The sequence below is a fragment of the Amphiprion ocellaris genome, chromosome 18 (assembly GCF_022539595.1).
Source record: "Amphiprion ocellaris isolate individual 3 ecotype Okinawa chromosome 18, ASM2253959v1, whole genome shotgun sequence".
Taxonomy (NCBI): domain Eukaryota; kingdom Metazoa; phylum Chordata; class Actinopteri; family Pomacentridae; genus Amphiprion; species Amphiprion ocellaris.
Genome location: NC_072783.1, coordinates 28,551,497 through 28,578,340, shown reverse-complemented (window position 1 = coordinate 28,578,340; position 26,844 = coordinate 28,551,497). Strand labels below are relative to the sequence as shown.

General features: G+C 41.3%; 1 protein-coding gene across 5 annotated transcripts in view; it reads left to right on the top strand.

Annotated features, from left to right (window-relative positions):
* The window catches only part of dnmbp (dynamin binding protein), a 54,839-nt gene that overhangs the window by 20,404 nt on the left and 7,591 nt on the right, over positions 1 to 26,844 (top strand). For 3 of the 5 annotated variants that reach the window (XM_023268298.3, XM_023268297.3, XM_023268295.3), the window contains exons 3-5: positions 1,214 to 1,336; positions 3,745 to 6,015; positions 26,585 to 26,799. In XM_023268298.3, the coding sequence (XP_023124066.2) occupies positions 1,214 to 1,336; positions 3,745 to 6,015; positions 26,585 to 26,799 (2,609 nt within the window). Of the gene's footprint in view, positions 1 to 1,213; positions 1,337 to 1,544; positions 1,580 to 3,744; positions 6,016 to 13,048; positions 14,993 to 26,584; positions 26,800 to 26,844 lie in introns of those variants that run through there. The other 2 variants (XM_055004399.1, XM_023268299.3) reach the window with 2 other exon arrangements.

Sequence of the window (26,844 nt, the reverse complement as noted above, 5' to 3'; positions counted from 1 at the left end):
TATGAATAGCATTTTTTTCCCAAGTAAAATACCTGCACTGGTTCTGGTTCTGGTACAGGCACATAGCTAACAGTTGGGTTTATATAAAGCTCTGTCTGGCCTTTTGAAATGACTTATTCCATCCAGAAATCATTTCAGTTAATGTATTTGTAAATATGCACATTTATGAGCTCACTCATGAGGTCTTTTTCTCTCCAGATAATGAGTGAACTACCTGCACAGCCTATTTATTGATACCTTGTACAACTGCTGTATATGAGGTGTAGCCTGAAAGTAATCAGATTAAAATGAGGATGTTTCATCATGTTAACCTGCTGAACCTCAAGGAGTTTCTGGGCATTTTTACTCATTGTGGAGTTATATGTTACTGCAATATAAAGTCCTGAACCTCTATGGGAACAGCACAACTGTGGCTAGAAGTAGAGCGTGCTCAAAAAAAGTCTTAGGTGCAATATGACACAGTTATAATGCCATGAATCACAAGAAACCAAAAAAATAAATAATTATTTTAACAAGCAAAAAAAAAAGCAAAACTTTTTACCATGTTCAACATTTTCCAAGTGCCTGTTTTCCAGTATTGTTATCAATATTGGAAAATAGTGACTCTACATGCTATAAACATCTTGCTACATACCTTTTTAATTTGTTTCCATACTTGTCACCTGTCTGATCTGTGTAAACAAAGCCTGCAGTTCAGCTGAATAGTCCCTGAATTCTTGTCATGTGGCTGTTGGTTGCAGATGAGTCACTCATTGCTTCTCAGTTGCATTAAGGAGTGCAGAATATTTTGTTTAAAACAGAATCTGGTTAATCCAAGCTGTGTATTTTTTGCATTTTTTTAAATAACAAAGAATTTAGCATTTAAATGATAGATGGTGATTTAATATGCAAATTTGGAGACATTTCAGATGGAAGGCCCAGAAAGTTTAAAATCTGATGCTTTGTTTGTTTTTTACAGATTCTGGCTCTGATAAATGGTGTATTTTTTTAAAGATGCCTTTCAAACCTGCTCGTTGTCTTTAAGGTGCTGAGGGTTAATAATATATATGTCTGTAAGTCTGAATATAGGACGTAATGGAGAAGAAGAATTTGGGAAGTTACACTATTCAGTGTTGTCATTGTCTTGAGAAAACAGAAGTATCAGGCATGTATGGAAGATGTTTTTCATTGAATTAACTGGAGTCATTGTGCTACGTTTATCTGCTGTCCTCAGGTCAGTTCCCCAGCACCTTTGTGGAGGAGGTCACCATTCCCAGCACCAAGCCTGGAGACAGACTCTACGTGTGCATCAATGATTTCAGCTCAGCAGAGCCGGGGAATCTGTCCCTGAAGAGAGGTACGGACGTTCTGTCTGCACTCACACATAACGCAGACTTTTAGAATAACAACTAAAGTATGAATCAGGCTGTTTTCAGGCTTTGTACGGTTCTGTCACTGATTGTTCTTTACTGCTTCTGCTCTGTCTGGACTTGATGTAACCAAACATAACAAACTTGTTCCCAACAGCATGACTGCTGACACTAAAAAGTTGTGTTTTCTCACTTAGCTTAACGCTTTTTGTTGATGTCGCAGCGCTCAGGTAAACTGGTTGTTTTGTGTTGTTTTGTGTTGTGTTGGACTGTTAGATATGACTGATGCCTTGTCTCCAAAAGTGATGCCAGAAATCAATGTGTTTTTCAGTTTCAATAGCACTCAGTACTATAAAGGGGATTAATATTAATATTCTAATTGATGAACTGAAACTGCTGTTGAACACAATTTACTGTCTAACAAAGCAACCCCCTATTGCATTAATCACAATGAATGGAGACAAGGCATTGTTTTCCTTTATGACATCTTCTTTAAAGTAAACAGTAATCCAAAAATAGATTAATTATTTGAAATAAACAAATGTAGCCCAGGGATAGAAACAGAAAAAGCCAAGGATCAAACCTGTGGTATCTCCCTGGTGGAGACACTTTTCTGGAAAATTGATTAGAAAGAAGATAAAGGTCATGCTGTGCACCAGGATGGAATTTCTAAAGACAAGTTAGAACTGATACTGTGAAGTCAAAGTGAAGGTCAAAAGAAGCTCACATACTGCAGCGTCACAAAAGAATTTCACATTTAGCTGCAGTTACAGGCTTCTGTCTGATCTTGGATTTTTTGCTTTCTTGTTAAGGAAGGAGCTCATATTTCTAGGAACTGCTATATTTAAACCAATAACAACATAGCTGTTTTTAAAAGGAACATATTCAACCCCCAAAGGGGAATTCAGTCGAGTTTAAGGTTAAACTTTGACTCAGATGCATTTTCGAAGAAGTTCAGTATTTTGAGTTAATTGGAAAAACAAGCCTGAATCTTCATAGTATCATAAACAATGAAAACTCTGTTCTAATCTATTTTATTCCTGAAATAATATCATGCTCAGACACTCAGACATTTTGCTGCCATCTCCATATATTCAGTCTTGCTGCTTACATTAGACACCTGTCGGATCATAGATGTTGTCTGCTCTACTGTATTTACTATTGGAGATTATTGGGCAGAGATTAAAAACATAAAATAGGACAAAACCTCAGCAGATTCCTCCAGTGTTTGAGCAGCAGTGTAAACACAAATTTGTTTTTCAGAAGTCCCCACTAGATGTCCCCAGAGACCAAACATAAACCTACATAAACCGTCTTTTACCTTTTTCTTTTCACATTCCAGATTTTCTCACATGATTACATCAGTTATTGTGTTGTTTTTTTCATGATTTCTCATTTACAACATTCTCCTTCATGCAGCACTGATGTCTGCAGAGATCTTTTATATCAGTAAAACTATATATTTGTATTTTAATGTTAGTAGAAGTACCTCTACTCGTAGGCATAGTAGTAGTTTAGGCAATCAGAAACTGAATGTGCTTTTAAAGTTAAAAGGAATTTGACTGAAGGCTGCTGGCCATGGAAAACTGTGTAGAAGCCAGATCAGAAGCTCCAACTATGATAAATAATTCATCAGCAACTCATCAGTGTCACTTTATCATGTGTCCAGTTTCTCATTTTGTTTTGATTTGACTCATGACCAGATTCAACAATAATAACCCTAATTCCAGCATATTTTGGCATTGTCATGGATAAATATCACTTCCCAGATCAGCGGATAAATAGGAAACAGTCATTATTGGCCATCTGAGAGTTGAAATGTTCGTTTCCAGTATGATTTTCCACGGTCCTATTGGCCGTGATCCAGTTTTGCACTCGGACACAATGGGAGGTGGAGCCACAGGTCTTTGGAATGTGACCCCCATGACTTGTGGCTGACCAGTCAACATTCCCATAATCCCTGATTCTTCAGGTAATGTTAGTGACAGTGAGGGCCCATGTAAAGTTATTAGAAATGCAATGATGAGGTAAATCTCAAATAAATTGCTTAGATGTCTTTGTAATGTGACTAAGGCTACTGGATTTCAGACAAAAATGTGGGAAAAAAACTCAGTTTGGTTCGAGTATGCACCCCCAGAAGGGCATTGCGTGATGTAAAAAAGGCACCTGTTGACTCCAACATTGTTCTTTGTCTGTGAATTCTTTAATTTGTTGGCTCATGAAGAATATAAACAATGTATATGTATTGTAGTTACCTTGTCTGTGTCCATGCACCTGAGTGCATACAACTCCCCTCATACACTTTAGAAAACAAACTTTCTGTTGTCCTTCAGTAATATTCATATCAATAGTATAAATATTAAAATGAAATCCCCTTTATACTCTGTCTCTCTAGGTGATGTGGTAGTGGGAGAGGCTGGAGGGTCCATGGACCTTGGGGAAACCTGGCAGCGTGGCTGTAATGCCTGGGGCGTCCGTGGTCTCTTCCCGACATCATGCGTGAAGGAGATGAACCTCTCTGGTCGATCCAGGCAGCTGTCTGAACGCTCAGCTCAGGCCCAGGCTTCAGAGCTCCCGTCTTACGCCCTGGGTCAAGCCCGAGCCCTCATGAGCCTCCACGCGCAGCTCAACGAAGAGCTGGACTTCCGCGAAGGCGACTTGATCATCATCACCGGCCTGCCGGAGCCAGGCTGGTTCCAGGGTGAACTGGAGGGCCGCAGGGGCATCTTCCCAGAGGGCTTTGTGGAGCTCATGGGTCCCCTGCGGTCTCCTCAGGAGCCCGAGGACTGCCAGGATTTGAACAACGACCCTCAACAGTATATTGACGAGGACGCTTATGACGCAGGAGAGGGGACTGAGGAGGAAGTTATGGAAGAAGGGGAGGTTTTTATGAGAGACGACGAAGAACGAAAGGATGCTGCAGTCGAAGAAGAGCAAGAGGAGGAGGAGGAGGAGGAGGGTGGCATTTATGGAGTGGCGCTGTATGAGTTTCGCGCCTTGGAGCCAGGAGAGTTGGACTTTGATGTTGGGGATCGAATTCGCGTTGTGAGCACTTTGGAAGATGGTTGGCTGGAGGGGGAGCTGCGAGGGCGACGGGGTATCTTCCCTCACCGTTTTGTGAAACTGGAGGACGACGGACAGAAAACTGCAGAGGAGACAGATGTGGTTGAACCAGTAGGAGGAGAGAAAGAGAACAGCTGCAGGGAATACAGCTCAGATCATTTATGCCCCAATGGGTCAGAGAATGAGCCTGAGTGGACGACATATGAGGACCACACAGTGTGGGACCTGGACTACTTTGAGAGGACTGAGGAGCAGAGGTGGCAACGTGAAAATAAAAGTTCTGGGGCTCAGACTAATAACAGGGGACAGAGAGATGGAGGTAACAGGCCTGACTCTCGGCCACGTAGACCTCTGGCTCCGGCACACAGGGGACCAGAGAGACCCAAATCTTCTCCTCCAGCAAGGCCCAGACTCCCACCTCGACCCAGCCTGCCTGCACGGAGCCATCGGCAACATGCTGGCACAAATTCTAGCAGAAATCAGTCGAACTACACCAACGGAAACACTCGACCCTTAAAATCCAAACTAACTCATAGCCTAACGCTGCCTAGCACTCATTCTGGTTGGTCTAAAGACAGCAGATATTATCAGAGGTCATCAGCAGATGGTTCCTTCACTAATAACAGGGCTGCAAGTCTTTCCCAGGCTTTGGTTAATCTTGTTGAGGGCCATAAGCAGAAGAAGCTGACTCGCCATGCTAGTGTAAGTGATGCTGATATGATGCAGCACACTGCCGATGCACGGCCGCGTTCCCAGCAGACGGCTAGAGGCTCCAATGGGATACTGCCATCATCCATCACCTTAGAAGCCTTGACAACCTCGGCCGGCGACCTGGAGGCCAAACTCTCCCAGCAGCTTTTTGAATTTGAGAAAAGCTTGACTACTTCGTACAGCGATACTAACGTAGGTTCTGGTGCCTCCAGAGATGTGTCGCCTGTAGCCGACCTGAACCAGCAATCCATCATCTCACGGCACTTTTCCATCCTGGACTACAGCGATGAAAGCGATATCATCCGAGGCTCCTCACATTCTCCTGTTTCCAACCTGATGCAGTCCAATTCCTTCTCTTTGGAAAGAAGAAGAACCCTCCGCCCTCCTCCTCCTCGTCCGAGAGTCCTTCGTCCTGCTGCTCCAGCTCCGTACAAACCAGCTCGCCCGGCTCCTCGTCCTCCTCCTCGCTGCCCGAGACAAAACACCACCCCTCCGACCGGCAACTCCCTCACCAGCAGCCCCATCTTCTACTCTCCCGACGAGCCGGCTGCAAACCTCCTCGACCAAACTTCAGGAGGTCAGGCCGAGTTCGGCGACCTCGCAGCTGCCCAGGAACACGAAATCCAGAGCCAGCTGGAAGCAGAGCAGGAGCTGGAGAGGGAGATGGAACTGGAGAGTCAGAGACAGAGGGAGGAGGAGGAGAGGTATCAGCTGTTACTGAGGCTGCAGGAGGTGGAGCACGACATGGAGGCGTACGCTCACACGGCCGAGGAGCTGAGGGCGATGCTGGAGGAGGAGGAGGAGGAGACGGCCCGAATGCAGGCCCTGGAGAACCTGGAGTTCTGCAACTACACACTGGAGACGTTGGCCCTGGAGCAGCAGCAGCTACAAGGTAAGACTGGAGGGCAATAGAGGAGAGTCAGAGAAGACCACAAGGGTGATGTAGGAGTTTCTTGAATCTTTAGTTAGACCCAAAAAATGGATATTTCCTAATAAAGATAAGATAGTAGAACTAAAGGCAGTAGGAGTCCAAAGCATTTGATTTGGCACTGAAAGCTGTTTGGGTTTTTTGCTTGAGTTTACGCTCACAAATGCCTCAGTTGTCTCCTGTAGTAGAGATCTGAGCAGAACTGCATTGGTAAGTTGATAAACTGATCAAGCGCTAACCTAGAATTTAATGTCACCAAATTATCATTTCAGTTTGTTTTTTTTTTTTTTCAAAAACAAATGCCAAGCTTTCACTGGTTGCAGCTTCTCATTTGACAGATTGGTTGTTTGTTTTTGTTTGTTTTTTTTACAGTATTGCATAGATTTAGGTTTAGACACAAAACTAGATGTATGGAAACAGCAATTTTGACATTTTTTAATTTTTTAAAATTTTATTTTAGAGTATGTGATTAATCAGATAATTAAGAAAATAATTTACAGACTGATATGAAGTTTTTTGCAGCCTAACATGCAGACTAATGTAATTATATGAGATATTTAATATATTGTCACTTAAAATGCAGGCAAACACGTAATCAATATGTTGATCAGACGTTCCGAGTGAATGCATGCATTAAGATAAGACAAGCCTGTTTTAATTCCAAAGTGGATAGTACAAAAATTTACAGACATCGAATGGACAAAAATCGAAATAAGCAACATCATATACATACGTAAATGCTTTTGATATTGTACAGAATCGTCCATATCTAGAAAGTCAGATATTGCACAGATTCCACTGAATGTAAAAAATAATGCTTATGCAGAGGATTATTTCATATTAAGCAAATAATACTTTAATTTCACATGAATCCAACAAGTGGATGCCGCAGTGTGAAGTCTGACCAAACTTGCTCATCAGTGATACATTAAGAAACTAAGTCAGGCAGCAGCAACAGAGAAGTTAAGTCTTGTTTATGTTCTTTAATGAAGATGTTTTTTTTCGGTTTACAAGATGGTTAACCAGCAGAACCGATTACATGCCCAGACAGTAGAAACAATGTAAAATAGAAAATAAATAGAGGAGAATGTGTTTTGGTTGATGTCATAGTAACTTTCTGCCTGTAGCATAGTTCATGGAATAATAGCCTTCCACAGGAGACAAAATGTAATATAGAAGGAATCTAAAAACGAGACATCGGTACTTACCAGATTTCCTCTCTGACCTGCTGGTCAAATCTCTCTGACACGCACGCGCACACACACGCACGCACGCACACACACACACACACACACATTGAAAAACAACTGATTTAAACTATTCAGACAAGACATCCCTTTTCCTCTTCACAATTATCAGTGGAAGGAGGACTGTATATTTAAATTTAGGGTTGTCATAACACCGTGTGTGTGTGTGTGTGTGTGTGTGTACACAGAGTAATTTGCTTTTTCTCAGTTCAGTGTTAATTACAAAAGTACAACAAATGTGGCAGAACCGGCATGTTGCTAGGTGAAGTGAAGGAAAGTGAATTTGTCCAGTTTTGAGGTCAGTTTTATGTCTCACTGTTTGAGTTTAATTAATTTTACAGTTATTAACTCTCTAAAGTTCCTGTTATTTTTTGCTCGTGTCACATTTTTACTCACAGTAGTGTCATTTTCCACTGCAATAAAGTCCCTCTATGGAAACAGAACAACTGTGGCTAGAAGTAGAGAGAACTCAGAAAAAGTTATACTGTGATTCATCCTAAAAAACGAAAAAAAGAAATGAATTTCTTTGACTATGCACTTTACATACACCGAAAAAACCTGAAATCAACATGAACAACATTTTTAAGTCCTTATAGTTGTTACCAATTGGAAACTACTGCAAACACATACTGTAGATATTTTACTCTTTATATTTTTAATTAGTTTTTTTGCTTTTTGTTAACACAGCCAACAGTTCAGTTGAAAAGTCCCTGAATTTTTGCCAAGTGACTGTGGGTCACTGTCGGTGCCACTGTTGTACCAAGGAGCAAAACATTTTTTGTGTTTTTACAGAATCTAGTTATTGTGTTTTACTTTACAAATGACGCATATCTTTTAAAGGCGCACATTTTTGAATCCAAAAAAATTGAAATAAATAAATTAGATATTGAAGATTTATTAATATAAGATTTTTATCTGGCTCTCTACAAATTGCTACTAAGTTAAACTGATCAAATAAATGCAAACTTGATACATTTTTCTACTGAATGGAACAGATGTTTTAAAGAAGAAGAAGAACAACAAAAAAAAAAAACAGTAGTTGGTGGATCACTAGCATCCAAACCTAACTGGCTCTGATTTGTTTTTACTCTGTTGGGCTGTCTGGGTGCACATTGCCGTCTGTGGCAGCCCAAAACTTTTTCACATAGGTATGAGACACATTCCTGCTCATGGTGAGGAGGGAAGCAAGGCACACGGGCCTCCGTCTCTTTTTCCACACCGTGTCTTAGTGGTTCTCTCTGTCCAAATGTCCTCCCTCTCTCGCCTTTCTCAGAGTTTCCTTTTTATCCTTTTCCTCCATCATCTGTTCTTTTCCAAGAGGAGTAAGGAGACTGAGGGCACTGGGTGTGGTTTTAGGATTTATGCATTAACGGTGAGGGGAGACGGAGCATGGCCCACTCAAGAGTGGGAGCCAGAGTGTGGTTGTGGACAGCTGTGTCATGGCGTGTGGCACAGCTGTCCACGCTGTTTGGACTCACTCGGAAGGCCTCGGCCAACAGAATGGCAGGTAGGTTTAAATCTGTGGTCACTTCTGGTTAGTTGCTGTTTGACAGTGGGTGTCGTCTTGACTGAACTTTTACTTTTTTGCTTTTACTAAAGTGTGAACTCTTAGCTCACAGTGACAGCTGGGAATTGCTTGCTACTGTGGCAATTCTCCAATTACCTGCTCATTGATTAGGTGTATCAGCTGAGGGTTTGGTGCCTTGTTTCATGGCACTAACATGGTTGATTTTACAATATTTAATTACCAGATATCTTTTTCCATCATGGTAGCTGTCACTTTCATTGTCTTCAAGGCATTTAATTTGCTATTTTAGTCAAACCACACACTCATCGGTGGTTATTTTATCCATAAACAGCTTCTGAAATAATTTAGCATGACTGCCTGCTGGTTACCGATATTTGTGTTCTGCTTGATATTTAACTTTCTGTCTGCAGAGTTCACTGTTTCTCTCTGATACACACACACACACACACACACACACACACACACACACACACACACACACACACACACACACACACACACACACACACATGCATCCAAATACTGTCATTCATTCAGAAGCTTCTAATGTAATCACTGCCAGTAAGCATACTTTTTGTAATGCTGATGTTTCTCATTTTACAGTGGAATTCTCATTAATGCAAATTAGTGTTTTTACTTGGCAGGATTATCAATGATTGACAATCAGAAACTGTTAGACTTTCAAAGAGGTTCTCTTACTTCAAGATAATCTCATTAATCTGGTTAGTGTGAGAGAAATCCGGCATATTTAAATTTAAAGGCCCCATATTGTGCCATTTTTTTAAGTCACTTAATGCAAATCTCACATGTCCCCAGAGTGGGTTAGCAATTTAACTGACAGGGCTAGCCTCCCTGCATGCAAATGTGACATCACAACAATTCCACCTGACTATTTTGAGGGAACACTGAAGTTTATAGACATACAAACAAGCCAGAGTGTTTGTTCCCCCTATAGCAGACTCATGATTAGGTGCAGCAGGCCCAGTCTGCTCTGACTAAGCAAGACTGCAGTAAACTAATAATCAGTAAATACTTGTCTTTATTCTTTCTATTTTTGTTGCATGTAAATGACACATATTAGATTTTATCCGTCTCTTTCCGGTGCTTGTTAATGTTGGGGGTGTCTCTGATCTTTACATCTGTCAATGAAGACAGGTTCCAGTGGCTACAGGTGCCTCTAAGGGTCATGCAGTCACATAGTTTCCATTCACTCATCACACTGTAAGACTCCTCACACCCTTCTTTCACAATAGTACAGCAAGTATTCAGTTTCTTTTTTCCTCCTTTGATAATTGCCACACTGTTAGATGTGCAAATGGACGAAGATGGCATCATGATTTTAGTTGCGATTCAGCAGCTGGAAGGGGAAAACATACAAAAACACTCCCACTGCTAGATGTTTGATATGCTGATTGTCAACACACAAAAGCTTTTAGTACGATACCTTAGTAGTATATTAACTTTCCCTTTGTTTTCCCTGTTCAGCTGAGAGGAAGGTGTGTACATATCAAAGTATTGTGTGGGATCTCTGTTGCAAAAAATGTGTTTGTCATCCTGCTGCTATGCGTTTGTAAACACACACACACACAGCAGTGAGTGTTTTTCCGTGCTTTAACAGGGTGTGTTTCTGTGTGTGACGCTGCAAGACAATAGAAGCTTATTGTTGTAAGGCAGGGAGTAACTTCAGCACTGAACAACACTCTGCCTGCATTTCAGTCTGCAGAGGCCAGTCCTAAAGGAGCTGTAATAGTTCAAATCAAAACAGAAAGGATCAGTCACGTACTGCACAATCTCAGTGTGACTTTTTTGGAGAAGTTAATCATTTTGGCGCTTTCTATCTTATGCATACTGCCTGTATCCTATTTATTTAAATATGGAAGATGTGTATGTGTTATTAATGGGTTGCTTCAGTTCTAATTATTATGCATAAAAGAGAGAGCACTGAAGCGACAGTTTTTTAATGTAACTAAGTGAATAAAGTGTGTTATGTCATGTAGTGAGATGCGTGTAGAGACTGTAAGTATGGCTGAAATTAATATCATAATGTTAATATTATTGTTTTTTTATGGATATATATCACAATATGGAAAATTGATTTGACTTTTTGCAAATTACATCTGACAAAACTGAGCATATATATTTTTTAAATTTCATGATTTCATAAATTATTCTGTTTGTGTCGGAGTTACTCATGATCATCAATATGGACAATCACACTTCCATGCCTGTGATTTTTTATTTATGATGCAGGTTTGCTGAAAGTCAATGATATCGACTTTTTCCTTGCTGTCCATGACTTTATTGACAAAAATCATAGTTTCATTGAATGAGCATTTGACAAAAAATTTCAGAAAGCTGCAAAAAAGATGCTTTGATCTCAACACTAAAATGTAATTTCAAAGCTTGTGCTGTATGTGCATTATGGTAGTTTATACGATGAAGCCTCTGTCAGTTTAAAATGTGCATATTTGCCATAAACAGTGTGTTTTTTCTCCCACACTCACCCACTAGTGCAGGTTTTTCTGTCTCCGCCATCTCTTTGTATTTCCTCTTTTTCTCCTTTAAGCTCTTTGACCTTCAGCCTCCTTTAATTCTTTAAACCTACTATTAAAACGCCTCCCTCTGCTTCCATGACACCACAGCCTGATCTTTTTAACACTGTTTTCAGGATCTGTGCCAGCTTCAGATTTCCCTCAGCTGGCCTCACTATCAGTTTGATGTGTGACCTTATTCCTGGACATCACATCGCTTTTTCTAATGTTAATCACGTCCAGTGCAGCCTCCTGTACATAAGCTAACACAGCCAAAGAGAGGAATGTTGTATTTGACATTCCTACGGTTGTAACACGTCCGCGTTCACGTAGTTTCGGTCGTGTTCTGCCACTGAAAGCTGAGATGCTGAACAGTGATAATTAAACAGTCTAACATAAGAAGAGAACAGATTGCTGTTCTCAGCTTTACCTTGTGAAATTTTGCGTCTGGACTGAAACTAAATATTGATTTGTACATTGCAAAAGCGTGAATCTTAAATATTTGCCGTCACATTTAAACTTCAAAACCACCCAATTGCGTAGCGTATGCATGGGAAAAAGAAATCTCTGTTTGCATACATCTTTGCTTGTGTTGAATGTTATTTCAGCCTTTCGCTATTTCTGTAAACTTCCTGATTGTAAAGCATTTAAGTCAAGTTAAGGGTGTCAGTTTTATTTACAAATGTGATTTTGATTATTTATCAATTTAGTTTTTTCAGGCCAATTAAATACGACACACTGGATTTTACTGAAATTGTAAATCTAGGGAAAAAAAGACTTAGATATTAGTGAACAACAAGTTCTTCTGATTACATTTTAGATTGTTTGGTTTGATTGTAAATTGATGCTACCCCACATGTGTGACTGTGTGTATCCCATTTGTTTGAGTGTGGCCTTTAAAGCTGTCCCTTGGTGCCTGCCTCTTTCATGGAGAGTTAAAGGGGGGGCTATATTATACACCAGCTTTATGAATAGGACTGAGTTTTTTTCTCACACTGAAAGATCGTGTCTCCTCTGAGAGTGGGGACAGTCTCCAACAATAGCTCATTGTACACTCCAGCTTCTACTTTTTCAGTAGCTGCTCTGGCTTAATCAGGCCGTGTGCTCTCCAGAAATCTCTCTCTCTCTCTCTCTCTACACTCATTGATTCTGCTTAACACTCCTCTTTGAATCAGTCATCACTCTCAAAAGAAAAACTTGTCTCCAACAAAATCACGTGGAAAACTTTGTGATTGCTTCTCTCTCACATGCTGGGCAGTCAGCTGCTTGGTTGAAGTTGGTTTCAGTTTACAAATGTCATTGCCCTTGAAAGTTACAATTTGAGACATGAATATTTCCATAAAATCCTCAGGAAATGGCAAAAACAAAGGAAACAGGATACAAGGAAAGATGGAGAATTGTTCCTGTCACGGATGAAAGCATTAGTAGCCCCTTAAAGGCAGACTGTGAAGTTTGTCCCCATCTTCAATCAAAGAAAATCTCCAGACAGACTGTTTTCCTGCAAACAGAGGTTGTAGCCAATTGAAACAATGGGAGTGGCTGCTGGGCTAATCCTGCACTCATGTGACTGAATCATTAACCCAAGGAGGCCCCTCCTTCGGTAACCCTGCTCCCCCTCTCCTTCCATGATTCGCTGAGACGGCTGTGGGGAGGGTGTTTCGGTTGCACAGAGGGCTGGGAGATGCTTGGGCCAGGCAGTCCTGCAGAGGCAGTGGAGAGGAGACAGAGAAAACAAGTGGGAGAGTTACAGACAATATGCCTGGCAGGTGGAGTCTCCCACTGCGCTTTGTTATGGAATGCAAGACTTTGGAAAGAGGGAATAAGCCACGTTGAAGAAGAAACTACATCGCCTCCGGGTAGGCTGATTTAAACAGCAAGAGCCATGAAGAGCCCGGTAGTTTATGGCAACCCAGTCATGTTTGGTCAAGTGGATTGGAACTATGCAGCGGGTCCTCCGATACGGAGAGGGAAGAGTGTGGAGGAGCTGGGGGATGCTGGCTGGGCCAAAGAAAGGGAAAGGATGGCCCATCTGCAACATATTCAACAACTACATCAACTGCAGCTTCAACAGCAACAGGTTGGATATCCTGGATATGGAGTCGTTCCTCCTGGCCACCCGCCAGGACCACTCCTATTGCCAAGCCCTGGTGACCCACATCCAGCTCCAGCCTGCCCTATGCCAGTACACGGTGGCATGATGGTACCTGTAGGTGTGCCAGTGCCACCTCCGGCACATGTGGCAGCTCCATATCCAGTGCAATGGGACAACCAGGCCCAAATCAGACAGGGCAATGTCAGCCGCCAGCTCAGTTGGGAGTATGATGACCGGCACAAGGCAGCTGTTAAAGACAAGAGGCTTCAAGGCCAGGATGTTTACTTCCACCCTCGTTCAGAGGACGGTCACCTAGACTTGAGGATGTCTGAATGGAAAGGCAAACATTGCTTTTACCAGGGACCTGAGGATTATAGCCACCAGGAATACAACAGAGCGCCACAAGAAAAAGACAATAATGACTTTAGAAGTCAAGAAGAATATGGTAGATCGGAGGAGGACAGAAGAAGAAGGGATGGTTATGTTAGAGAAAGTGACTATAACTGTGAACGTTATGACCATCGGGGTCACAGAGACTCGGAAGAGTGTGATTACAAGGACAAATACCGGCACAGGGACCATTATGACAGGAAATACGCTGAGCGATACGATGACAGGGAGAAGCAATATTATGACACAAGGAAACACCGTAGACACGAGCTCAGAGAACAGGACAGTTACAACAGTGAATATGAAGACTACTATGATCATAAAGACAATTATGCTCGCAGAGACAACTACAGGGACAGTGATCACTACAATGACCATGATAGGGATTATTATGACTCTAAGGAGAGTCATCGCTCCAGAGAGAAGGACTACTACCAGCATAGAGAGGAGGACCGCTACTATGATGAGCGAAAACAAAGGGACCACCACTATGACCGGCGTGCAGAGGATCAATATGAACGCAGAGAATATAGCTACAAAGACAGGGAGGTTTGTAATCGTAGGGGTGAGGAAACATACAGCAGTAGAGGAAGGGGCCGGTATGACTCTGAAGTTGATGAGCACTATGGATATAAGGAGAGGGAGCGCTATTCCAGATACAGGGATGCAGGAGATGACAGGAGAGATGAGCAGTACAACCACAGACGGAGGGACTATAAAGCAAGAGACCAGTACGAGCGGAGGGCCGTGGACCACTATGACCATGAGAACGAAGACCGCTATGAATCCAGGGAAGTGGAACATTCCCCCTACAAGTCCCGAGACAGATATAGAGATTTACGCTCGTTATCCATAGATTCACGATATGAGAAATACCCTCAGAAAGACCGCAAGACGCACTGTGAGGAATGGGTTGAGCAGCAGAACCAGAAGTTGGCGCTCGGGGAAATGCACTCTTTTGAGGATCCTGGTGTATATCGGCACAGAGACGAGCAGGAAAAGGGATATGAGTCAAGCGCTGGGAGCGTAGGTTCAAAACGGGGTCGCAAGCCTGTTTATGTGGGCTCTCTGGATCGTAACAGCTTCTACAGGAAGACGGCGCCGAGCTCCCTGCAAAAGTCCCAGTTTGCCACCACCAGGAAGCAGAAACCAGGTAAACACAAGGATGTTGTCATGTGAGAGAAGGTACTCAACATCCTGTATTTGCACAATATGTCACTTATGAATGTGTGATGTTTTGTACATCTAGTTGACACCACTCCAGGTACAACTCAACTTTATTAATGTCCTGAAAAACAAGAGGACACATGGTTAGAAAGAGTTCTTATCACTCATGTTGATAAAACAGGGTGGGGAGGCTGACAGTCCTTGGTGTCTCATTGTTGACCTCCAGAGGTGCCCTTCTAATCAATGCTGGAGAAGTGCTGACTAGTCAGACTCACCTCCTTAGAAAGTGAGTGCTGGAAGCTGTGTGTATGTGTGTGTGAGTATCACCTATCCCACAAGAAAATGAGCTGTCAGGTATTTGTGGGCATAAGAACCTGCAGAACAGGTTTTGTGGGTCCTTGGTTTTTTGTCGTCTCTTGTTGTTCACCCCATCTGTGGATTTCCTGTTTGCTGCTTTACTCTGCATCACTGATGCTATGTGCACACATAACTAGTCTGTTCAGTTGTTGCATGACTGAAAGGTTAGTCTGGTTGTTTTTTTTCAAACAGGGATACACTTAAAACCCACTTTAGTAGATGTGGTGGAATCCACTGGCTCAGATTCAGAGATAACTTCAGTTTTGTTTTGCACACAAACCATATCTTTATTTATCCAATACAACTGGGCCAAAGTGTCACAAATCCTTCATGGTAAGACAGTTAGACAGTCAAATTGTATGTTGTTTTATTCTAAGTTTAGATTTTTTTGGTTGTGGGAGTGTGTCTTCAAAATGGAGTGAAAGAAAAGTCAAACTTTATCAAAATACAAATTCTATAACTGGAGATCATTTAAAAACAATTATAAGTTGGAGAAAAAGTAGGAAATCTGTATTTTTGACATTTCAGCAGTTTTTATAGAAATGTAGAGGACATAAAAATGTATTAACCCCCTTTAAACTGCCAAACAGTGCAACGTATTAGTGTCCAATTAAAACATTTGCCTAAAGAGAATACAGACTGAAGTTTGAAAACTTGATTTTAGTCAGGAAAAGTCTTCAATTCTAAATATTATTTCATGATCCAATCCAGAAAATAGGATACATGTTCACTTTCAGAACTTAATACTACAAACACATTTTGCTTAGTACTTGGAATGAATTAAGTTTAAATACCCAACAGGAGAGATGCATACGATTGGATTTTAGCCAATTTCCGATATGCTGATTTTTTTCAACTCATGTTTGCTGATACTGATAAATGCATGCATTTTTTCCACATTAAACCTCTTCTGTAATGTAACATATTCTAATGCTTCTAATGCTTGCTCTCATCATGAGCGGTTTTGAAATATACAAGTTCACTTGTCAAAGTAAGAAAATCACTTCAACTTACATGTAAAACATGCCATATTGTTTTTTTATGCAACGTTTTCAAACAAAACTGCAAACTTTTAGCCTGACAGGCATTATCTCCCTGTTAATGCTCATATCATTTTGAAGCCTTTATCAAGTGATACCAATAACGATGCCAATTTAGGTGTGTATCCCTTGTACAGTCATGTTATCACCTATTAGCGTGACTGGTCAAAGGGTAGCTGTAAAAATAGGGGTGTTGAGCTGATTAGCAGTCAGTCAGTTCACACAAATAGTAACTAAAACACCGTTAAAAAAGCTGGTGTTACTGTGTGTGTGAGTGTGTTTCATGAGGAATCGAAGAAAGAGTGGACCTGGATCACTTTATTGTGTCTGAGAAGAAGCAGGTGGCGCCCCAACACCCTTCCCCCAGTCACCTAGAAACACACACACACACACACACACACACACACACACACACACACACACACACACACACACACACACACACACACACACACACACACACACACACACACACACACACACACACACACACACACAGAGTCAACATCGGCCCCCACCTCACATCCACCTCGGGAGTCCAAGTAATAATCCCTAGCGTCAGCATGGTGTGTGGATGGCGGGGGTCTGTCTGGTGCCAGGCGGTGGCCGGCTCTGCCCTGACTCCTTCCCTGCAGGACTAGATTGATATTCAGTGTGTGTGTGCATGCATGAGTGTGTGTGTTTGATATCCCTCGAAGGGCTTATTAGAGAAATGACGGCATATTTCAAAATACACACACACACGCGGGCGCTCTGGCCTCTGCAGCGTCTTGTCATCCGTTAATCTTGTTAAACTGTTTCAGCTCGGTCAGGGGTTTGCCCCTGAGTAAAGTATTTGATTGCAGGGCTAAAATCATTAGACCGTCTTGTTGCGGCGCTTATTGGGCTTACTCTGTGATTCGGTGACATTGAGGTGATGGTTAAGGCTTTTACCCATGTCTAAGGGCTTTTATTCTCTGTAATCCAGTATAAGGTATTGGACTGCGCTCTGGCTGTCCCTGAAAATCTAGTCGAGTAAACAACAGCTGCCAAATGATGCTTTATCTGACACACATGTCGCTATGACAGTTATAGGTCTACTTATATTTGTATTATGAGCTTTATTTATGTGTCTGTGTATGCATGGAGTACTTGTACTGCTTACTTATTGTAAATATGTCCAAGAAAAGGGACATAATTGGCAAAATATTGTATTGTTATTTGAAAAAAATCATTCTGGGGCTGAGAATTCACCTGGATTTAGTCGTGGTTGCACTTTTGCACTTCTACCAGATGTCCTCTGCTGTACAGACAGTGATTGATTGTCTGTGTGTGAGTAATGTGTCGTCATCCATCTATGATCTGGCAGCGTATGCCATCCACTATAATCCTCGAGCTGCTATTGGTGGGCAGTGGGATGGAGGTGGAAGTGGGGGAGTGAGGAGTTAAGATGGGGAATCTTTGGACAACGTCGCTGCAAAGATGTCTTATCTCGCTGCTGGCAAGCAAAAAAGTCAGTCGGCAAAAAATAATTCAGCTTACTTTAGGCTGCATGAGTCACACACATATGCTGTGTGCACTTTGTCTTTTTGTCTTATCCTGAGTCCTCCTCACAGATCTGGATTATGTCACTGAAGTCTCATATTTCATTTATGAGAATCATACAGCTGCCATGAATATTTATTAGTAGTTTAGATTTTACAACTCCTTTTTCTTTTTTTACCTAACAGTAAATTTCTCAGCCATCATTATCTCATCATAGTGAAAGAAGCCAAGAGATGCATCACATCAAGTGTTATATTCTCCATGATCCTAGTATCTTCAGCCAAACACACACAGAGTTCCCATCTCTGCATGCTTTAGTTACATGTTAGATGACACTACTGCTACCTGCAGGTAACATGACTGATGGTATCTGTGTTTGTTCAGGTAGAACTGTGGGAAAAGTGTGACCTCGTGGACTTTCCTTTATACAGGACTAGTTTGCACCTGATAAGCTTCTAGTTGTCGCTCCTCATGTGAAGAGTTATGTTGGGATGCAGGTTGTAACTCTGAGCAGAAGCTGACCAAAGACATTAGATGGAAACTTTAGGTTACCACAACTGCTTTCATTTGACTGCAGTAAATAAGTAAGATTTGTGCATTTCTGCTGTTTTTAAGTTGCATTCACTCAGACATGCTGTTATTCCATCGGTTTTTCACTGTACAATACGCTACTCTCAGGGCTTTTGCCAAGTCAAATCAAGTCACAGTTATTTACATAGCTCCTGTAAAACAACAGGTCTTAAGCCATAGTGCTTTCCAGCAGGGAAATTAGATTTATGCTACAAATTTACTTAACAAATTCAAATGTTACAGGTAAGATCCTACAATATCACCTGACTAAATTCCATATTAAAGCAAGAGTATATAGTACAAATTAACCCAACTAGCTTCAAAAATAAAGTTGAAAACCTACAATATAATATACTATACCAAATTACCTGACTTCATATGAAAAATGAAGATTAATCCTCTGGTAAAGGTTACCACAGTTGATATTTACTGTACAAAACCGTCACAGTGGTTACAGATGTCGATCTTGACTAGAATAACATCAGCAATACTGTATCAACAGGGACATTTATAGCGATATCACTGCTGTATTTATTGTAGATTTACTGGTGTTTCCAGAATATTAAATCCATTTTGGTTACAACTTGGCTGGTATTTCGATAGTTGTTAAATCAAGTTATATTTTTAGCAGTAGTAAGCCTGATAATCTCTTACAGTGCTACGGTTTCACAGAGAAATTCAACTTGTTAGAGGGTAATTGCACTAAGAAGCTTACTTTCTCGTCTAAAACGCTGTAGATTGAGGAATTTAAAGTAATCAGTTTGTTATTTTTGTGTATAGAGGGTGCAGTGGGATCAACTGTATAGCATACTTCCTTTATTTAGTTGTGAGAAAACTCAAAGAGCCCCAAGGAAGATCTTTGTCTTTACTTGTCCAGCAGTTAGCAGCAGATATAATCCAACAAGTTCAGTCATCTCAGAGTAGGCAGTTCTCACACTCAGACTGTAAAGCACAACAAAGTATTTTCCCACACTGGGAAACTAAAGCCAATAGTCCTCAATGTATGTATGAAATGGCCATATAAAGACTAAAAATGTAATGTAATGGCATTTCCTTATTGGTTACATACCTGAGCATTCTTTTGCCATGTTGTTGCACCATTGAAGCACCTGTGAGGCCCAAAGCACTCTTTGTCCTCATCTTTTCCATTAGCTTGAAGCTTTTTTTTTGGTTCAATAGGCTCCAGACTTAATTATTTCAATCCCTCCTAAAGCTCCCTCTGCACATATGCAAAACTGATGGTCTCTTGAAGTAATTGCACATTGTTCATTACAGACATGAGTCGAATTGAGAAATTCCAAAGAAGCCAGAGATCCAAGTCTTGGCTTCATTTGGTGTGCAAAATTGGAGCATCTTATTTGTTCAACATGCAAATGAAATTGTGGCCTTGTTCACCTGGGAACATGAAAGGATGTATCTGTTGGTGTCCCAGAGCCGATGCGAAACACAAGATTAGATCTGGAGAAAATCACATTCTGGATGCTACATGTGTCCGCGCATGATCTGCTTTTATAATATCTGGTTAAAAAGGAAGTCCAGGAATATGCAAATGTTAGGTAGAGGCTGCTGTGAGATTCTGCCAGGAGCAGGAATGTGACCTTTTGACATTTGACCCTAAAAAAAAGATAAACAGGATGGTATGTCGCTGAATAAACTCCCCTTTTTCCGTTTTTGTGTGACCTTCTACCTGGGATACAAATCTGGACAAAAGGATACAGCTAATGTGTGAAATGGCTGCAGTTTGAAGCCCTTTTAGAGCCTTGTTAATATTTACACTCCCTCTGCTGACATTGTTTCTTATCCCAGGCGCCTGCGTCATGGATTTCTTTAATGTATTCAGTGTTAACTGCAAGTCGAGGCTCGCTGGGTAAATATTGTTGCAAGTGTTGGCATTTCATAGTCGGGGAGCTTGTGCGAACTTATTCTCAAGTAGCTTCATGTTGCACACACACACTTGCTGAGTTGCCCATGGGATTATTTGGGTGAAGCCACTCCCGGCTCTCCAAAACTTGGCTTGATATGAGGAGGGCCCCCTGCAATTCTTGTTGCCATGGCGACCGTGCACTCTGCGGTGAACTTTGGAGCAGAGCACAACGGCGCTGATTGTGTTTGACCTCAGAGCGCGCTGTGCACCGCGGGGCAAACTTTTGACTTTGCACAGCTATTAGTGTAGCTGACTGACAGCGGAACGCGAATAAAGCAAGAGAAAAGTATCACGAGACTAGTGGTTCTGCAACAAAGCAATGCAAATTAACAAGATGGAAATTTCAAGTCGAGATAAAATGCGCTTGGGCGGTTTTACAGATTATATATAAGAGTTTAAAAAGTATTCTTCGGTGCAGATTAACTGAGAGAGCATTGAGAGGAAGGTGTTCAATCACAGCATCAGAATTTTGATAGAATTCAGCCGATCAGAGGAGGAGCTCGGACAGGTGTCAGCAGATTGTGAAACATGGAACAGATCAAACCCAGAAGTGGATTAGACTTCACTGGAAGTCACCTGTCTTAGTCAGTAAATATTGCTGTGGCCACGTGTGATTTCATGCGGTGTTGTAACTCAAACATGACTCCTTCTGTCAGAAAAGCTGAATTAAGAAACTAAAGGAACCATGCAAGGATGCAGCAAAACTGCACCTCTGAAGTAAAAAAAAAAAAATAATGATAATGTTATTAGATGTCTGTTAAAAAATATGTTCATGCAACTCCAGATTCTATGACATTACTGTGTTTGGGGGAGAATTCAATGCGCATTCAGCATACAGAGTTAAACACAGCACTGTGGCTAGGGTGGTCGTAATAGATCTAAAAACTGCAAAACTCATAACGTGTCCTGATTCCAGACAACATACTGATTCTAGGCAGGTTTTCAATATGTATCATGGATTTGTGACACCTTTTCTATGGTTTTCCACCAACAAACACCCAGAGTTCAGCTCCAGGTTTTATTATCCACCAGAGTGGTCGTCCTCCCTGGTGTGTGCATGTTTGTGTGCAGTGATGGTGGGTTCCCATCCATTCTCATGGTAATTGGAGCTCTGGAATGGAGCTTCTGCAGCGGGACGCTCAGTCTCTCCACGAGGCTCAGGAGCCGGACTTCAGATTGACAATGGACTATCTCAGAATGGGTGGCGTTGTTTGAACTGCTGTGCACGGAGGGGCGTGTGCATGTTTTTAAAGTAGTTTGAAGAAAGTTGGGAACAGCAGGTGGGTGAAGCCTCATCATCTCCCCTTTCCTACCCTCTGCTCTCTTTTTTGTCTGTGCTACACGGCAGTAAAAATGCATCGAATCAGAGAGAGTGCTGTAGGGAATTTTAGGGAGTGTTTGTGTTTTTACAGCTGAGATTTAAGAGGACGTTTTCAGTTTAAATATTTACTATATAGCATTGACAAAGAGCATGGAATGCAATATGTGATCATTAATATGCCATTTTTGATTCATTTCATTGCATGCATTAAAGCAGGAAAAGCCAGCGATGGCATCTTTTACGTCAATCTTACCAAAGAAAAGCAGTAAAATATTGGATTTCATGCGACTCAGATGATACATATTAACTCTAAATCACAGTGGGAGCATATTTAATCCAGAAATTCACCCTCAAAAACTGACTGATCACAGTCTCACCCATTTTTGTGTAACTTTAATCCCTGCGTTCTGACCTCCAGCTGATATCTGCTACTGAGTTTCTGTTAAATCTTTGATGACCTTTGTTAATCTAACACTTGTGACTCTGGCTTGAGTCACACTGGGTGTCAGTAGATAGATGGTGCAGTGTAGCAAGAGCTGTCTCATGTCATTTTATAGCGTTGTTTCGGTCAACACAGTCCACTCCCTGATATGTGTTTTGAACTATAAGCTTGAACATGATTCATAAGAAGATAAGGAGAAGAGATGGAAATTCTAGCTGCTTCTGTGAACAAATTTCCTGATTCCAGAGAAATCTTCAGACTCTTGTTTGAAGAAATGAGTTCACTGAGTTTTCCAGGTGACTTTGCTGAGTGAATCCTAGAATCCTCTCAACATGGAACTGGTGTTCACAGAACTGTTCCAGGTTTCACTTGGCAAAGACGGCAATAGATGAGTCAGTGAACCTGCTTTTTGGACTTTAATCCACACTGTTCCACTATTGCACCTGTTGAAGCCTGTGGATTACAAACAGGGCCTTAAAGCTGTGACCCACAATGCACACAATGAGTTTGTGTTCAAATAGTAGAAGAAAGGGGGTAATTGTTATCTGGATATGGTAGATTGTTTGTGAATTAAACATTATTTTAGTTTACTTCAATATTTTTTGGAAATACATACTTTAAACTAGAGAAATCTTGCATTTTTGTGCTTTCTTGTGTGTTCTTTTTCCTCATTTGTTAAAATATGAGCTCCAAATGCAGCTTTAACTGAGTTTTTTTCTGTTGTAAATGCAAAGCTTATCTTATCCAAGATAATTCTCCAGTAGTTTTTGTTTTCCAAAGAACAAGATGCCAATTAGTTATGGAACTGGAATTAAAAGTTTCCCATATTCATTAACCCATATAACCGACCCATAAGTCTGGATATGTGCAGTCTCTTTGTTTTATTTTCCATACTCTCTACTATGTGGAATCAGGTCAGCATCTGAGCTCATTTATGGCAGATAAACACGAAGCCCCCTGCAGAGTTACGGCTGCTACTTTCCTGGTCCTTGCGTAGAATTTTCCCCCACATAAAGAATCTTTCCGCGTCACACCAAATCTTCATGTCTGTGTTTGACTACACTGAACACACACAAGGCTTATTGTACACTGTAGCACATAAAGGGTCAAAGCCCACGCACAATACACACACCCAGATCTATCCAAACATCCTCTATTCTCCCTGTAAAACTCAAACATCTCCTTTAACAAGGTTGTTGTTTTTGTGCTGCAGTGAAAGAACAGTATTGTGAATGTGTCCTGAAAAAGCAATGTGAGACTTTTGGATACTGTTTAGCAATCAACAGGTGGTGAAATTATTAGAATGACTACTGATTTAAGTCAAGACTGCGACAAATGTTCCTGAAAGTTAACATTTATATTGTTTTTAATCTGAATGAGAATACAGAGGACACTTAATGGTTGTACTGAATCATTACTTTGCATTATAACTGGCATTCAGGAACTAATTCTATACAGCAGTTGGCTGAGTTTGATGTATTTCTTTTCAAATTCAGTAGTCAAATATAAAATGCTGTGCTTCACTTGCTGTAAATTGGCTGTGAAATGAATTAAGTGAATCGTACTTTAGTTGTTTCATAGCTGCTGTGTGTGTATGTTGTGCAGCCATGCAAACAAGTGTAATTCCTGTAGCCTCTTTATAAAACTTCACAGAACAAAGAAAAGCGAAATTCCCTCCGAAGTGGGTCAAAATCTGCTCATGTGACTTCAACAGGTCGGCCTCGATGGAAATAGTTGCTTATTGAAATGTGTGAAGTGGAGCGTGTGATGCGAATGTGTGTGTGGAGGATCAAACGTGGGAATGAGCCGATTGATTCCAATTAAATTTTGAATCTTTTGTTTTCGGCTTCTCTGCATTGTGTCACCATGTGACTTTTAAAACCCATTAGTGAACTACTTTCTCATCAGCGAGGGGAGAAAATGCACGAGTGCTGGCAGTTGGCGGTGACGGATGCTGCAGGCTGCAAGCGATGAGAAAAGCTGCTTTGGGTCGAGCTTTAGCCAAGTCACGTGAAGAGAGAGAGCGATGAGGTCAGGGTGGGAGGGAGACAAAAGGCAGGTGACCCAGTAAGACCACACACAGGTTACTGTTTGCAAAATAGAAGAAATGTGTCTTGAAATGTAAAAAGTCGAGCATAAATGCTTCACAAGGTGAATAAGATTCGTCCACAATCCTCCAATGAGAAGTGGATATTTTCCACAGCCAGTGGTCACTTAAGGGTTAAGTTTTTTAAAAAGTGGCGCATGCTTTTGTGCAATTCACACAAAATTGTGAATTTGTCGCTGTTTGTCTGTGCGAGTAGCATGCAAGTGTGCAAATTCCTGCATGGGGTAAGATCAGGGTAAGCAGAGTTAACTTCATTAGCCTCTGACAGCATCTGTTCGAGGAGGAAGAATGACGTCACCTTCATCCGTCAACACAACGCAGCACATGCTGAGTCTCCTCCTGCTGAGGTGTCTCCCATCCACCAACTGTAATACACACAGACTGAAATCAGTGTTCCCCCCGCACAGTTTTACTTGATCAGAATGTCACACTTCAACATGGGAAATGCATGATTTGTTGCAGTTCCTGTATTGTATGTGCAGGTGTTCCTGCAGCTACACTGATGATCAAAGATTCTGGTGTAATTTCTTAGGATAAAGATACTGTAGCAGATATGGTGAGATGTATAGAAGTATGTTATCATAGCAGCTAGCAGGTGTGGAAAGTATTACCAAAGTACTATACTTGAGTATTTACTTCTAATGGTGCTTAATGGTTCTAATACATTACAATACTACTGCAGATTTGAAAGAAGTGTTGTCTGCAAAAATTGCACCACTTATCAGAGCCAAAAAACATAAAATCTGAATAATTTTTCATCAATTTTCAACGGTCTAACTGTCCTTGGAGTTGATCTGTGACTTGCTGTCAGGAAATTTCACCAAATCTAAGCTTAAAATTGTGATTTTCATCAGACTACACATCTCAGTTAAAGACTTACCAAAAGTATAGTGTTTACAGTAACCACATTGTATAAAAAGCAAAAGAGAACTGTGCTAATCATTGCAACCATAAAACCAGTAGCGACTCACCTGCAACCAGCAGTTAGTGAGAAAAATTCTGAATTGGGTTGAACTGCAGGCTATGTTTAAGCAGAGCAGATGGGAGAAGTGTATAGAAATAATTGTTAAAATATAATTAGTAAAATATCTGTAGTATGTAGAGACAACACCTGTGGGAACCTGGAAAAATAATGGACATGTTAATTAAGTTTTTTTTCCAATATTTGTAAAATGAATAACCAAAGAAATTAAAATATTTCTTTATTATGATTTATGGCATTGCAACTTTGTAATACTGCACAACAAAAAACATTTTGAAGTTGTCTCTACTTCTAGTTTTGGCTGTGCTGATTCCACAGAGGCGCAGGGCAGAAACTGTTTGGATCTCGGAGGATTATTCCGCTGAATTTGTCAGACATCAACAATTACTTCTAAGCTTGCAAGATAGCATACAGCTACAGCTTTAAAAACTATGCATTTTTTAATATATTAACTAGTTTACACATTAATTCATATGGAAGGAATTGAATAATAACACTCTGGAAACAGAACTTTTTGGATTCCTTATAAGAGATATTTCACTTTCAACAGAGTGTATTTTCAAATTGTGTTCTTTAAGAATTTAAATGCATCTTCCACCTCTGTGGCCGGTCTGCTTATTAAAAAAAAAAAAAAAAAAAAATCACAAACACATACAGCAGATGCAGCAGCAGTGGTCATTCCTTACAGTCTCTAGGTACAATGTGCATGAGCCCCACAGACAGATCCTATTCCCATCACTCTCCGGTGCTGTTATCTCTCTTCCCCCTGTCCCTCTCTAACTGCCTCTTCTTTAAAGTCTGCTCCGTCCCTGAGAGCCTATATGTCTGTAGTTGCTGTCACAAGCCATTGTGCCGCACACAAAGAGCCTGAGTCCAATCCAGTTTTGTGTCCATTCATAAAAAGCAGCGATGCATGAACCAGGCTTTTCCCCTCCAGTCCCAGGCTCCCCCAGAGATCAGCGCTGTGCCAGTGATAGCAGAGACATTGATCAAAAGCTTGTCAGACAAGACGAAGAGTGCGGGGCGGACCGGGTGGGTGGGCAGGAGTATGTTTGGTTACAGATGAATGGGGACGTGGGCTGGGAAACGTCTTCTCTTGACTCTTCCCACTGTCATCTCTACAATACCCCCTTCATTTGCCTTTTTGCCACAACAAGGTTTGCGTTTCTGCCACCCTCATGGTAATTCATGGGCGGAAATTGTTAAATTAATTAGAGTAAACGTATGAATTTGTCTTAAATACTATAATGATCAGAGGAGCACATGAAGCACTGACTGATGGGGAAAAAAAAAACTTTGTTACCTTTCCAGAAATGACGCTTTTGTCTTCCCAACCCAAACCCCTGGACTCCTTGCCGGCCTTGGACACGAGCCCCGCCGCCGGTACAGGGACGGAGGATCCTGAGCTGAGGATGCTGGAGAAGAGGTCGAAGGTGATCGAGGAGCTGCTCCAGACGGAGAGAGACTACATCAAAGATCTGCAAATGTGTGTCGAAGAGATCATTGAGCCTCTGCAGAGGAAGCAGGTAACCAGATGGAAACATTGTGCAGCTGGATGTTTAGAAAATATG